At 45.8% G+C, this 15,386-nt stretch overlaps 1 protein-coding gene across 10 annotated transcripts in view; it reads right to left on the reverse strand.

Annotated features, from left to right (window-relative positions):
• FMNL2 (formin like 2) overlaps positions 1-14,866 on the reverse strand; it is a 323,788-nt gene extending 308,922 nt beyond the window's left edge. For 7 of the 10 annotated variants that reach the window (XM_070476200.1, XM_070476198.1, XM_070476193.1 and 4 more), the window contains exon 1: positions 14,292-14,865. In XM_070476200.1, the coding sequence (XP_070332301.1) occupies positions 14,292-14,408 (117 nt within the window). In that variant the 5' untranslated portion in view covers positions 14,409-14,865. Of the gene's footprint in view, positions 1-14,291 lie in introns of all 10 variants that reach the window. The other 3 variants (XM_070476194.1, XM_070476191.1, XM_070476192.1) reach the window with 1 other exon arrangement.
• Positions 14,867-15,386: the final 520 nt, after the last annotated feature.

Genomic DNA, 15,386 nt, shown 5'->3' on the forward strand with positions numbered 1-15,386 from the left:
CTCCAGGCAAGAATACTGGAGTGAGTTGCCATGCCCTCCTCCAGGGGATCTTCCCAAGCCAGGGGTAGAACCTGGGTCTCCTGCATTGCAGGCAGATTCTTGACCATCTGAGCCACTGGAGAAGCCCAAGAAATGCACAGTCAGTGACCTTTAGCATTACCACTGCTGTTCACGTATCCAACCCGTATTTAACTTGAGGGCTGCCTTAAAATCCTCACAAGAATGTATTGAAAGGTTTAGTGGGGTACTGAATGGAGTAAGTCTCACACAGGAAGATGTCGCAGCATTCCCACCCACTGTCCGGTCACTGCTGGAGGTCTGAGAGGCTAGCGGTGGGGAGGACCTGACATCTGCACAGGGACTTTTCTTCTGTGGCTTCTCCTTCAGTCAAGCTCAGAGGTCTCAGACTTTAACACGCCCGAGAACTACTTTCCAAGGTTGTTTATCCAGAATCACGCATACACTACCCTGATGAGCCACTTAAGGGACTTCAGAGATAATTCACTATACCAACTTACCTTACTTTTGAACTTCTGATTCAAACTTCTATGTAAAATTGTCATATGCTCCTTAAAAATACATAAAAATTTTTAAGGAAAGAAAGGAAAAAAAAAGAGAAAGGTCTGAGCAACAAACTAGCAGCAAATAATAGCTTAAAAAAAAAAAGCTGCATTTCAACCCATGGCTTTAAGTAGATAAAATGGGCCATTCCAAGTACCGGGTGCCTTCAGAGGCCTTTACTGAGAAGTGCACTGCTGCACTCATCAAACACCCCATTCCCCAACTGGATGTCTCCCCGATCCAGAACAGTGACAAGACTGCAGTTTGTTCAAAAATCTATTGAATCCAACAAGTGGCAGAGAGCTGTGACGACAGAGCCGATTATTAACACAAGGAACGGCTCCGCGGCAGCAAAACGCACCGCCTCCTGCAGCCCCAGGGCCCAGCCTCCCGGAGGCTTCCGCACACGTCAAGTCTGAAGCCACAGGAACAGAGGACATTCCTCTTGCTGTTCCCTTCAGCTGCCCTGGGGTCCGAGGAACCCCCTCCTGGCCCTAACGCTTGACAAATCAAGCCCTAACTACACCTGCTTGTGGGCTCATCCCTGCCTGACCCCCATCAGTCAGATCTTAAATTTTTTTTTTTTAATGAAAGTCATTTCATGCTGTGAAATTCACATCTAGTGTACAATCTGATGATTTTTGACAGGTTACATTTGTAAAACCAACACTCCAGCCTAGATTAGAACATGTTCATCACTCTAGGAATTTCATGTGCCTCAGTCTCTCTCCCCAGAAGCAATTACCCCTGTGATTTCTATCGCTGTGTAATTATGCATCAGTCAGATCTTACATGAGAGGAAGCCACCTTATAACACCTACTTTATTCTCCTCACAGCACTTCCCAGCACTGGAAATTCAGGTCCATTTATGTCTCTCTACCAAGGCAGGAGACACAGGTGATCAGGGTTCAATCCCTGGGTCGGGAAGATCCACTGGAGAAGGAAATGACAACCCACTCCAGTATTCTTACCTGGAGAATCCCATGGACAGAAGAGACTGGCAGGCTATAGGCCACGGGTCACGGAAAGTCAGACACGACTGAGCACGCATGCAAGCATGCGTGATGTACCTCTTTCATGTCTGGCTGCCCCCACCACCCCTTCCCACTGCTGGAATGTAAGCTCCTTGAGGGCAGACAACCGGTGGGCCTCATGCAGCTCCACATCCTCTAGAGCCCACAACACTGCCTAGCACATAGCAAGTGCTCGATAAACACTTCCAGACTGTCTAATTAAGGTATAAACCCTTCTTAAGCAGTGACACGTGAGCAAAACTGCACAATGTAGAATAAAAAGTGTAGTCTAGCAGTGGTCGGGACAAAGCTAGCATCGCTCCACTTCCTATTCCAAGGAAACTGTTTCTGAACACTCAAAATACAGAAATGATGCTTTCCCTCTCAACCCTCAGGACTTGCCTGTAGCTCAAATGGTAAAGAATCTGCCTGCAATGCACAAGACCCGAGTTTGATCCCTGGGTTGGGAAGATCCTCTAGAGAAGGGAATGGCAATCCTCTCCAGTATTGTAACTTGGAGAATCCCATAAACAGAGAAGCCTGGAGGGCTATAGTTTGTGGGGTCACAAAGAGTCGTGTGGACATGACTGAACGATTAATACATCAGCCTCTCAATCCTCAGAGCCCAGAACAACTATCACTATATCGATGCAAGACTCATATACTCAAGGGACAGCTTTTATGTGAGTGAATTTAGTCTAGGGGGTACATAAAGAGTGAAGAATAAGAGACCAACATTTAAGGACTTCTTATAACTAACTTGAAAATATACATAATGTGATACAGTAGAAATGATCCCGTTGTCTCATCAGACAGGCCTGGATTCAAATCGTGCCTCCATCCTTAGGAAGCACCTACCTTATCACTCTGAGCCTCACTGCCTCATTTGTAAAAGGAAGATCGTATCTCCCTCCAAGGGCTGCCAAGAGCATTAAAGATAGGCATATAAAGCACAGAAAACATAAACAGCATCTTATTTGACCCTGGAATGCCCGTGGAGTTTTAGTGATGGAGGACCTAGGATGAGCTCACCAACCTCTCCACCTTCTTCGGTAACTTCAAGCCACATACCTTCAGGCCCTCATGGATTAAGAACTCTGAGAATTGCAATTATTTGCAAACACTTCACAAACAACAAAGCACTAAAATGCTACACTAAGGAATGCTGCTCACTGAAACCTGCCTGACTCCCAACAACAAAGGGAATATTATGAAGGACATTTCACTTTAGGAAAGCCCCACAGTACAGTTCCACCACTCACTTGATGACAGCTCATCATGACACACCAATCTGGCTTCGAAACAGTGAAAAACCATGGACCTCCTTTGGTCATTTCCACTGCCTTCCTCCTCTTCTAATTCACCAGTTTTCCGTAAGGAGTCAGGCAAAAAGCATGATGCCAACTTATCATCTCTGAATGGTTAGTGTTCCTGGGCACCTACTACAGTCAAGTGCTATGCAGAGTACCAAGATGAGTGAGAAGCTGCGACAAAGTGTCATTTCAACACAAAAGCAAGTTATGTGCAATTAACAATCAGCCCAGAAGGGCCAGTTAGATAGGTTCTTGGAGCAGCTAGTCAATTGCCAGGCCTGTTTCAGCAGGCACAGTTCTCTGATCAAGTCAGTAATTATCTGCTAAGACCTTTCCCTGGGCCAAGCACTGCACTGGACAAGGAGAAACTGCCAGGACCTGTAAGATGTGATCCTTGGCTTCCAGGAGCCCACAGTGCAAGCTCGCAAATAAAACAGGGACACAAACAGATAGCCAGCAGGGTAATGAATAGCTACAAAGCTACACATAAAAGCATCCCCTTATTTTACAGACACACCTCACACAAGGTGATACTTAATCCCAGGCCTCATAAGTAAAAGAAATAAATCACACTATAAAGAGATCAAAGAAAGGAATTGTTTTTCCCACCTCCCCCAAGTTGATGCTGGATCCATAAGGACATGAGAAAGAGATGGGATTTCAGAAGAACCCTGAACGCCAGATATAATTTTAATGAGCAAATAAGCAAAGGGAGTACATCATGTGCAAGAGAATCACGTGAGGAAAAACATAGTGGCAGGAAAGTACAAGCCTGCTCTATGAGCAGACATAAAGGCCACGTCAGGGTGTACAAAGGAAACAGGAGAGACGATGGGTCTGGCCAGACTGTGGTGGTTTCAGTCGCCAAATCGTGTCCGACTCCTGCAATCCCATGGACTGTAGCTCGCCAGGCTCCTCTGTCCATGGGGTTCTCCAGGCAAGACTACTGGAGTGGGTGGCCATTTCCTTCTTCCAGGGTATCTTCCCGACCCAGGAATTGAACTTGGGTCTCTTGCATTGCAGGCAGATTTTTTTTACCAACTGAGCTATGAGGTCAGACTGTGGAAGGTTTCAATGAGAAAGCAGGTGTGGGAGGGGAGCAGGGGCTATAGAAGTTACAGAGGAGAGGATGGAAGGTAAATCATTGATGAGAAACATGGCCAAAGAGCTTCTCAAACTGGACCAGCGTCTAAAGTAACATAACAGGATTCTGATGAGAAAACTGAACCAAAAGATGAGATTCACAATCTCGTATTTTTAAATATATTTTAACATTAATCTTACATTTTTAATATTTCAAGAGAGTCATCATGATGGCAAAAACCTAAAGGCTGAAACTTAGGCTTCAAAGTGAATACACAAAACCTGTATTTGCAAATGCCTAATTCCAAGTATCGAGACCACAAAGGGCACGTGCTGGCTGTCACTGTAGGGATCCCACCCCCAATTCGTGCTTTATTCCAGGAACACAGGTCAAAACATATTTCTCTCAGTATTATGAAAACCAGAGATACCCTACCAAAAAAATAAAAATGCCATTATGGTTATCGATGACGATGTAACCGAAAGCAACAGTACGATGTCGTAATGTCAATATCTCCTAATGGTGAGGCCTGATTGAACTGAAGAAATCTCTCAAAGGAAGTGGTAGAAACCTCATGGTCAGAGCCATTTAGAATCAGACCACAAGGCACAATCCTGTGGCCTATTTTCTTCCACGTGAGTCTGCCACTCCGAAAGTAAGTTCAGGTGAGCAACTGTGGCTGGGGAGGCAAGGAGCCAAGTCAAACCTTATATGAAGAAAAACGGGGAGACCGCAACTCTGATTCCTGAACCCAAGCTGGTTACAGCATTGTTTTCACTCTGCGAAAATCCATCAGTCTGTACACTGATGAAAAAGTCCCATTTCCGTTTGTACATTACTTGCCAATAAAAAAAAAAATGTTAAGGATGATTAGGAGATACCATCCCAAAGAACAACAAAAAGAAATTTATAGCAAAGTTAATGAAATTTCTGACAATTACTGGTGAAATAAAATATAGCTGTCTAATGTTAAAAAATTACTCCATTAAATGAAGACTGAGACCTGGTACTCTTGATGAAAGTGAAAGAGGAGAGTAAAAAAGTTGGCTTAAAGCTCAACATTCAGACAACTAAGATCATGGCATCTGGTCCCATCACTTCATGGCAAATAGATGGGGAAACAGTGTCAGACTTTATTTTTGTGGGCTCCAAAATCACTGCAGATGGTGATTGCAGCCATGAAATTAAAAGACGCTTACTCCTTGGAAGGAAAGTTATGACCAACATAGATAGCATATTAAAAAGCAGAGATATTACTTTGCCAACAAAGCTCCGTCTGGTCAAGGCTATGGTTTTTCCAGTGGTCGTGTATGGAAGTGAAGGTGGACTGTGAAGAAAGCTGAGCGCCGAAGAATTGATGCTTTTGAACTGTGGTGTTGGAGAAGACTCTTGAGAGTCCCTTGGACTGCAAGGAGATCCAACCAGTCCATCCTAAAGGAGATCAGTCCTGGGTGTTCATTGGAAGGACTGATGTTGAAGCTGAAACTCCAATACTTTGGCCACTTCATGAGAAGAATTGACTCATTGGAAAAGACCCTGATGCTGGGAGGGATTGGGGGCAGGAGGAGAAGGGGACAACAGAGGATGAGATGGCTGGATGACATCACCGACTCGATGGGCATGAGTTTGAGTAAACTCTGGGAGTTGGTGATGGACAGGGAGGCCTGGTGTGCTGCGATTCATGGGGTCGCAAAGAGTCGGACACAATTGAGCAACTGAACTGAGACATGGTAAACTCTCAGATGATCTGAAGATTTCTCATCCAAATAAATGCTTTCCAAAAAGCCTACCCTGAGGCTCAAAACTTCTACAGTGAAAGGACACTGGAGAAGCTGAACGGTCCCACATGCCCAAGAGGCCACACAGTTCTAAGTCTCCCAGGGTCCACATCTAGATGGCCTCATTAGTGGGCAACAGAAAGATGATCATGGGTCACGCCTGGAAAATCACAAGTTTCAAGTTTATAGCATCCTGGTCTGTGAAGACATCTGGCCTGAACTGACTTACTAGGTTCATCAGACAGAAGTCCTTGGGGAAAGAATCCTCGTTGAGCAAGACTGTCGTTAAAGAGGAAAAGCTTCCCTGGAAGAAGCAGAAATCTGAACATACTGGGGACTGAGAGGGTTAAGAGCTCAAAGTGACCTACAAACCTATTAAATATTTTACACATTCATCACCTTTCCATGTAGGTTTCCCAACTTTCCACAAATAAGATATTAAGTGGTACTGAATTCATAGAGCAATGTTGCCATGGTGCAGGTCCAATCATGTTCTATCTAGCTTCTCCTGGTTATCCTAAGGCTTCCTCCTACACACACACACAGATCACTGTTCAGTGAAGGCAGATGAGATTATCTGCAATCTTTTTGCCACTGTAAAAATCATGTTCTTAACCTTCTCCAAAGTAAAATTCCGTTATTCTTTAATATTCCCATCTAAATCCATGCCTTCTTTTGCCCTCTCCCAAATACTAGGAAGCTTCATATGCTCATAAACCAACTACCTAGAAAGATTTATATTTCCAGGTGAAAATGAGCCAATAATTGCTTCTATTCTTTCAGCTGAGAAAACCACATATGTTGTCCCCCTAACCCCAAATGCTAAAGATTAAGAATAAGGGGAATGTCTATTTGCTTATAACTATTAAAGGAATAACTAGAGTCTTACATTGAGAACAATCGGCTCATTCTTGACCTAGCATCCTATTTATCTTTCTATTCTCAAAGCTAATTGCTCATATAAGCATGCCAATTTGCCTTGATTATAGGAGTCTTAATAAATGAACGTTGTTTACACTTCACAAGTATATTTGAATTTCACTCCAGGAAGCCAAGCTCATCAAGTCTTTTTAAGCGGTAAAACCAGAGATCAAAGCAAAAAGCCTACACTGAACCAACAAAAAATTAGGCTTGAGAATAGAGGCCCAAGCAAAAATACAATTGATTTATTGATTGTTGTATCCCAGTAGTAAACCTCAGGGTCACTGTTCACTCTTAAGCTAGAATGTATAGAACTTTCTCTGCAAATTATCATTATGATTATTTGACAGCTATTTCTTAAATGCCTAGTTAAATAAAACTAATATTCAACAGGCTTTGACCCATCTCTTTTATATTTCTCATCTTGGTGCTTTTGGTTGAATCAAGTATCTTTAGGAGCTTTTTTTTTTTTAAACCCTCCTCAACTTTGCCTAATTTCTCTAGATTTTTCACTTTGGTTTTAACTCTTATGCTTAGTCTCTGGGGCAGGGAGGGAGAGGAGAAAAACAACTCTGGCACGTGGCTCTCAACCACAGCTGCACACTCACATCTAAGGAGCTTTTAAAAATTCTGTCACTCAGGTCACACTCCAGAGGAACTGATCAGAATCTCTGGGGGTGGGACCCGGGCACCTGTCTTTTTGAGGGTCCCAGGTGATGCTGACTATAGCCAAGTTTGAAAAGCACCACTTTGGCTTGTCAATCCCTTTGTCACCTACTTTAAATAAAGTACACAGCCAAACTTCACAGGGACAAGAAACACCAAGGAAGAGAGGGCAGGTTCCTGAGCAAAGCCTCAACACAAGGCAGGACCTTAGAGAGGTGACTGACCAGCACAGACATGGGGCCAAAACGTGAACAACTTGACACTGTTCCCAAAGCCAACAAGTTTCAAGGATAAACCAAGTCTGGTGCACCATCAACCATACAGAAGTCAGTCAAGGGAGCTTACTCCTGGAGACAGCAAGGACTAGACACCTCAAAGCTTTCAGCTTCTGGGGCAATGGATATAGCAGCTTATCAAAAAGCTTCTTCAGCAAACAAGAAAAGTAGACGAAGGTTACATGTGAAATAAGAGTCACTGAAGTCAGTTCCAGGTGGCATAAGAGTGGTGAAGATGTGTCCAGGGAAACAGCTTTGGTGTGCCCTAGAAACTACAGAGAGTTTGTGCCAAGGTGCCCACCCCGAACTCTGATGCCACTGGGCATGTTTCCTTGGTCAGTTTAAGAGTGTGAAAAGAAAGTACTCTTCTGTCCACAACAAATACCACCATACTTCCAAAGTAGGGACTTGGTTTTTCCCAATTTCGAGCCATCCCGGTCCACGTTTGTGGACCTCAGTTGACCCACAGTTCAGGAAACAACTCTCTGACCTACCAGCTCTTCCTCAGACATCCCTTCCAAATTATATCACATCCACTGGAAAAGGCATAGTCCGTGGTGTTGTGTTGGAAGGGCGGCTGGCAGGGAAAAGAGGATGGGGTGACTGGGGAGGAATGGGAAGATCACCTTGCAGTCTGAGCAGACACCATCCTAAAGGAAAGACAAGACATGAGTTACCTCCACCTATACTGTTCAGGTAGGTGAGAACCAAGAGGATGCAGGAGCCTCTCTCTGTAGAGACCAGGAACCCCAACGTCTATGGGTAGATTTCTTACAATGGAAGAAGGTAGGAAAGGTCCCCACTCTAGAGACGAGGAGCCTGTCCACAAGATGGGGGCTGCCAAGCATCTGCAAAGCTGGGAACCCACTTTCCCTCCTAAGCAATTCCAGCCTGTGCTTTTACAGGGATTCACTGCCTTTCTAAGAGGAGTCCAGGTTCTAGCGCTCTCTTGCATAGGAGACACAACCATCTGGCCTCAGTACCTCTCCAGTTAGCCACTTTTTATCTGTTACTTGCTCAGATACAAGGACCAGGGAGCCCACTTCACCTTGTCCTTACTCCCCAAACCCTAAGTATGAAAAGAGCACAGTTTATGAAGACCAAGTTCTCCAGGCCACAGCTATTATAAAATTGAATGAATTTCCAGAAACAAGCATGAGTCTATGCTACTTTTTTGCTTCTCTGAGCCCAGGAGGAGCCTCCAAGGAGATCCTTCCCCAATCTTGGATGCTATAATTCTATTTCCAACACCTGCAGTTAGCAGACCTGCCCCAAGAAAGGTACCATGCAAGCCATTCACTAGCTGGATCCTGGACTCAGACTTCCCAATCATCAGCATTTTTCACATAGCTTCTGTCTTAGCAACGCTAATTGGAAAGCTCCTTCTCCAATTTTTGACAACTCTAAATATTAAAAACACTTTTTCTTATGCTTATGTGACTTTCAGTCATCCACCATGGAAATGCTACTCTCCAGACAACACAAACCACAGCTCACTCTTTTCTACACAAAACATCAACGAGAAGTCGGCTAATGGATCACAATATAACGTTTCAGAAATTTACACTTCCAAGAGCTATGATTTCAAAAATCTCATGACTATCCTAACAGTTTTGTCAAATGGTATTCCCATTTACAGAGGAGAAAAACCAAGGGTCACAGGAAAGATCATTTGCTCAAGTTGGTGCAGGAGATGATGATTCTAGAAACTACATCTGCCACTCCTGGGGCCAATGCTCTTTGCTAAATCAAAGGCCACATGTGCAAGTAATTCTTATCACTGAAGGGTTAAGGGCAAGCATACCCTCTCCCCTCTGCATTTCATCAGTTTAACGCAGCTGCCAGTCTCCCAATGGAGCCAAGCATTTATAATTCAGAGAAAAGCTTTTGATCAACCCTACCCTAGAAACCCAAATATACCTTCAGTTTTTATTGAGATTATTAGAAAATTATTGGAAATGCACCCTGATAATGATGAAAAGTACCACGGTACACATACATTCCCACTCTGGAAAATAAAACAACTCAGGGATTACTGCCTGGAAGAGGTAGTAACAACACTCCATCCATCCCCCTTCTCACTCGCCTTTTCCCTCTCAACAGGAAAAAAGCGAGAAAATAAATCAGCATGCCTCTGATAATGGCCTAACTTCACTCCTACCCATCCATCTGCTCCGTGGACTTCATGGCAAAGGCTCTCCATGGAAGAGGTTGAAAAGGAACATCTTGCAGAGGGAAATAGATTGAAATGTTAAAACCTGACCTTCCCTGTCCTTTTCACAAGTCATTACATTTGGAGTGCATGCATCACACTGACAGGCTGTCTCTCCCCTCTGATCTGGGAAGTCCAGACTTCCCAAAAAAGGCAGTTCAAGTCTGCCTTGAAAGGAAAAACTGAAAAGTACACTTTTGGACCAAATCAATATTTAACTCCATGCCTCAAAACAGAATAGCACAGTGAAGATGCCAAAATGAATGACATCTAAAGAGAAACATTAAGTACACCGCACTTGGGTCGCTTCGAAGACATTTCTGCCAACTTTATAGTTTTGAAACTTGTACTTACCAGATTCAAGTTTTTTTTTTGTTTAAACAGCTTTATTGCTAGTTCCAGGCCTTTCTGTTCTTGTGCTTTCCTACCAGTTGTAAGCCGAAGGAAGCATAATATAATATTGGGGGTGGGTGGGGAAGCAGGGAGTAGAGATACAAATCTGGGTTAAAAATCCTAGACTGGGTATCTAATAACTTAAGTAACTTCAGTCAACTTAAGTAATCTTAGTTCCTCATCTTTAATATTGCTGATAGCCGGAGTCATTGTGAGGATTAAGTGAGAACATGGAAGCATAGGGCATACTCAGAATAGATGTTCAGAAAATGTTCCCATTTCTTCCTAAGTATGGTGACCACATTCAACCTCAGGGCCAAGGAAAAAAATGAAAACGAAACCGACTCAAACTAATCACACACCAAAGTAGTTCCTGGTGTTAAACAAGATACTACAGCCCTAAGCCATCACTTCCAAATCTGTGTTTTTGAATCTGCTCACAGAGTAGCCTGACATCTGCTATCACACAGATATGGCAGCCGGGATGGAGGGCTTACAATTTATCTTTTCCTCTGAGACTCAGAAAGGACAGCTCCGAGACACAGGGATTGAAGGGCTTGCATTTTAACTTGTAAACAGTGACGGCAAGCCAAAAATCAGTGAACAATATACAGAGCATCTAACGTCCAAAGAATTATTCTTGGACAATCAATTGTTCACCACATCCAAAAATCACCTTCAGAGCACCATCTCTGAGAATAAAGGTCATGGGAGTATTTGTGTGTGTGTGTGCATTCCCAACAATTAGACAAAGTTTAACAAATGTAATAGTCACTTGGATAATTATAAATGTGTGGGACCCAAAAGCACAGCCAATATTACTCATAAAATATACAAAATAAACACAAAATACCTTAAAGGAACAAAGACTGAAGCGGATGACTGAATTTATAATTTATGAAACACTTCCATGGAAGAGTGCAACAGAAACATTATACATACACAAAGGTATATCACCTTATAGCTCTGTCTGACAGGTAGGTCCAAGGATGCCAATAGCTAAGTGTATAAAGGAGTCAGTAATCTTTTCCCTTAAATATAAGGTTTATAACTATCATTGTAATAATGAACACAAGTTCAGGGAGGGAGAAGATTCTTTAGGAGAGTTTTAACTCAAGATTTGGATCCGATTTTTACTAGTCATTAACTACAGAAGTTCAGTAACTGAAATCTCTATTCAAAAATTCCATTTTTTTCCTGTTAAAAGAACTTTTTAGAGTCTATCCCTTCACTGTTCTTAATTCAGCAATCTTTCACTCTCTCATCTTTCCATTTATGCCCAGTACTTTTCTAGATATACACAGCTTAACTTATATGGACTGATGAGGGGGTAGTCATTGAGTAGGTTTTATCTCAAGATTTTTGATAAATAGATGGACTTCTGTTATTCAAATTTTTATTTACTCTTCCTCAGTGCTTTAAATATTCTAGAGCTTGGTGGGGTGAGAGGAATTACTTTCCATGTCTGAGGGCTCAATCATTGCTGCAACCCATGTTTACAATGAGGTATTTGTATACTTTTCTATATAGTATTACTATCCAGTTTTCCTCCCCAAAACTTACATGATCTTTATCATACAGGAAATAAAACTAGTATCAATAATGCCCAAAGGATTCCCAGTGTGTGAGGGCAGAGAATTCCTCCATACACATGCTCTGAACATTACTACCTATAACCTGTCCTTCAAGCTTGATCTCCAGAATTAAATATTTTGAGCTGATCTGTTAAGTAATTCATGAAGAAAAAGCACAGTTGAGAGCATCACATGGACACCTTTAGAAAAAAACTGACCACAAGAGAAGTCACCATAACTCTGTACTTCTATCAGCCCATAAAAAGGATTCCTTTTAACTCCCCCTACAGATTTCCGAACAGCAGCTGGAGCTGACTAGGGAGTTACATTGACCACCACATCAATGGTCCAAGTGCATCCCTAACAAGAGGGCCCCCAAGCTGATACTTTCCCAAAAGCTTTGTCTTAACCCAAAAAAGGTCAGCCTGGTATTTTTTAGTCTTGTTGTTCGTTTGCTTTGAAAGCTGCAAAATATTACAAACAGTTAAAGAAAGGAACCGCATCCAGTGCTTCTGTATGACAGAGTAAAAGGAGCTACACAGTAACCACTGCCCCAAAGGGCTTGAGAGGTAGAAACATGAATTTCTATATACTAAATCTGTGCCTTCTAGATTTAACAGTAACACAGATCCACCATATTAATGATGGGACATTATTTTCCTAAAGGGTAATTCATACCATGTGTCATTAATCTGCAGGGTAACTCAAAACTCATGCAAAACATGCTATCCCAGTTGAGAACTTAATTGCATTATTGTTATTATCTGGTTTGTCTGCGTCACGGCCCTCCCACTTCAAGTGTAGGTACACACGCGCACACACACCACCCCCAGCACACACACACACCCACCCAGTCTGTGTCACTGGCCACCCCCCCCCCCCACCACTTCAAGTGTACACACACACACCCAGCACAGCATAGACGGAAAGACAGAACACCCAAGGCTAGGAGGTAAGAACCATGTAGTCTGGTAGAAAGAGGATTTTGAACCAAAAAGGTTTGTCCCTGGAAAGACAGGCCAAGTTTGCACCCAGGCTGCCTTCAAAAGTAATTAAGCCGATGCAGTTCCATTTCAGTGTTTCAGCCTGCACAACAATGGGAGCAGCTGTGTGAGATCTCAGACCACGGAGCGCAAGGCAGGCAGCCTCATCCATCTCGCCACAGCCACCACGGAGTTTCCCGTCGTGTGAAAAAGCTCGTGCGCTCTTCTTCCAAAGAGCACAAAGCTAATCTGCCATCCAGAACAGTCCCCATATTAAACCAGTCCTTTTCAAGGGTCTAAAGAAAGGCTTTTTCAACGTCCCAGTGTTCTTCAGACTCTGGTCAATCCCCAAAGTTAGGAGGTTACATGCCCAAATCCCGTAAGCAGACGCGAAATTCGACTGCCTCAAGCACAAGTTTCTCTTGCTGCCTACCATTGTAGGATGTACAGGTAACTAGCTAGGAAAAGGCATGAGTGCAAGTATCAGGAACGCGTCGAATCTTGCTTGTTTCCCCCCCAACACCCCTTAAGGGAGGCTGGGACACTAAAAGTCGAAGTCTGGGGACTAACTGCGGTCCAGACGTCGGCTGGGGCGGGGGGAAGACCGCCACACCCTCCTGAGCTCACAGCACTGACAGTCTCAGGCTGGGAGGGGCCCAGAAACTTACACCCAGCATGGAAAGGCAGAAAGAAGGGAGTCTTCAAGTGTCTCAGATTTACAAAGCTGGAAAGCTAGGAGAAGCGGATTCCGGGAGGGAGTCAGAGATTTGGCGAGGGGAGGGGGGGGATCCCTAGAGTCAGGACAGCTTGCAACACGTCCCCGCAAAACTGCACATTTTTGTGGTTTGTTTTAACATTCAAGACCAAAAGGAACGCGCCGAGGCGAAGCTTTTCTCTCGCCGGTTTCAGATGTCCCCCTCCTCGCTTAGGGACTGGGACGCCGCACTGCCGCGGCTTTCCTTCTCTTTCCCTTTTGGGGGAGCTCCCCTCGGCCAAGCCAGGCGTCCGCCACCAAGTTCGCCTTCGCTCACCGCGCCGCCCTCAACCCGCCACATGCGCCCATCAGCCCCGAACCCCGCAGGGCCCCGGCTGGGCGCCCGCTGGATGGTTCTCGAGGACTCGGGGTTTGCGGGGAGTTTTTTTCTTAAACAAAAAGCCTTAGCGGCCAGCCGCCCCCTCCTCCAAGCCCGCGCCACCTTCCCTTCACGCCCACGCCGCACCTCCCCGGCACACGCGCCGCGAGGTGCCTCTCCCGCCAGACAATGGGTTCGGGGCCGGCCAGTCAGCCAACCCCCAACCCCGTGCCCCATCCCGGAACCCCAAGAAGGCTTGGCGCGGGTAGATCGGAGGAGGACGGAGAGGAGGCCAAGGGAGGCCACAATAAGCGAAGTGGGCGCCTCCCCCTTGGGACCGGGGATTCGCTCCCGGCGCGGGGAGAAGGGGAGGGGGCGGGGGTCAGCTGCACCGCCTGGTCTGGGGCCCCGGGGCCCGGCTCCCGGCCGCCGCCGCGCACTCACCAGCACGATGGCAAATCGCTCCTCCAGTTCACCTGGCTCGGGCATCGGTAGCTTCAAAGGCACGCTGTGCGCCCTGAAATCGGTCTGCTGTGAATCCATGCTCCCGGCGTTGCCCATGTTGGCTGCACGCCGGGGCAGGGGGCTGCTCCGGGCCCCCTGCGTCCGCGTCGGAAATCAGAACAGCTCCCGGCAGCCGGCTCCCGCCCGCTGGCGCGACCAGCCCGGCTCCCCGCCCTCCGCTGCGCCCCGGCGAGTGTGCAGCGCGCGCCGCTCCCTAGCAGCGCTCCGAGCCGAGCCGCCCCCCGGCCTGCCTCATGCTCCCCGCCGCCCCAGCGCCGCCCCGGCCTCCTTTCTTCGGGAGGGGTCGTCAGGGCGCTGGGCGCCTATCTGCATGTTGCTCCGCTGGCACGCCGCCCCCTGCCAGCGATAGCGGCCAGTGGGCGCGTGGTTGCTCGGACTTGGTCTCCCGCCGGGACAGTGATCGGCGCTGACACTTCCAGCTCTACGCCGGCGATCACGACGCTAGCTAGACCAGCACCTAGAGCAGACAAATGCAGCTCCGCGCTCCCGACACAATGCCCCCTCTCGCCCGGCCCCCGCCCCCGGCCCGGCTCCGCCCACTCGCCCCGCGGACTGCCGGGACCAGTAGTTTCTGCCCAAAGTGTCTGCACGCAGAAACCACGCCCGCTCTGGAGGGCCCGACTGGGTTAGGGCCGCTTGAGCACCTTTGGGAAGTGTCACTTTGGACCCCCAACCCCACGCCACTCCAATGGAAGAGATACTAATCGTCTACATCGATTAGTAGGCACTCAGGCACATTTGGCAAGTGAATGAATTAGCCAATCAGTCAATGATTGAATGCACGCATTCTGATTTAAATTTCAGGAGATGTTCAACAGGAGACCTCATGGGAATTGGCAACTTCCTACGTCATAAACTGGGATGTGGGTCCATGGGTGTTTGTTTTATTCTTTCTTCCCTGTGTATGTTACACATTCACATATTCTTTTGTGCAACTGAAATGTTTTATAAACAAATATACTTTTATGGATATTTACAAACATGCAGATGGATATATACATATATACATCCTGG

Source organism: Odocoileus virginianus, chromosome 13, assembly GCF_023699985.2.
Source record: "Odocoileus virginianus isolate 20LAN1187 ecotype Illinois chromosome 13, Ovbor_1.2, whole genome shotgun sequence".
In the NCBI taxonomy this organism is placed as follows: Eukaryota; Metazoa; Chordata; class Mammalia; order Artiodactyla; family Cervidae; genus Odocoileus; species Odocoileus virginianus.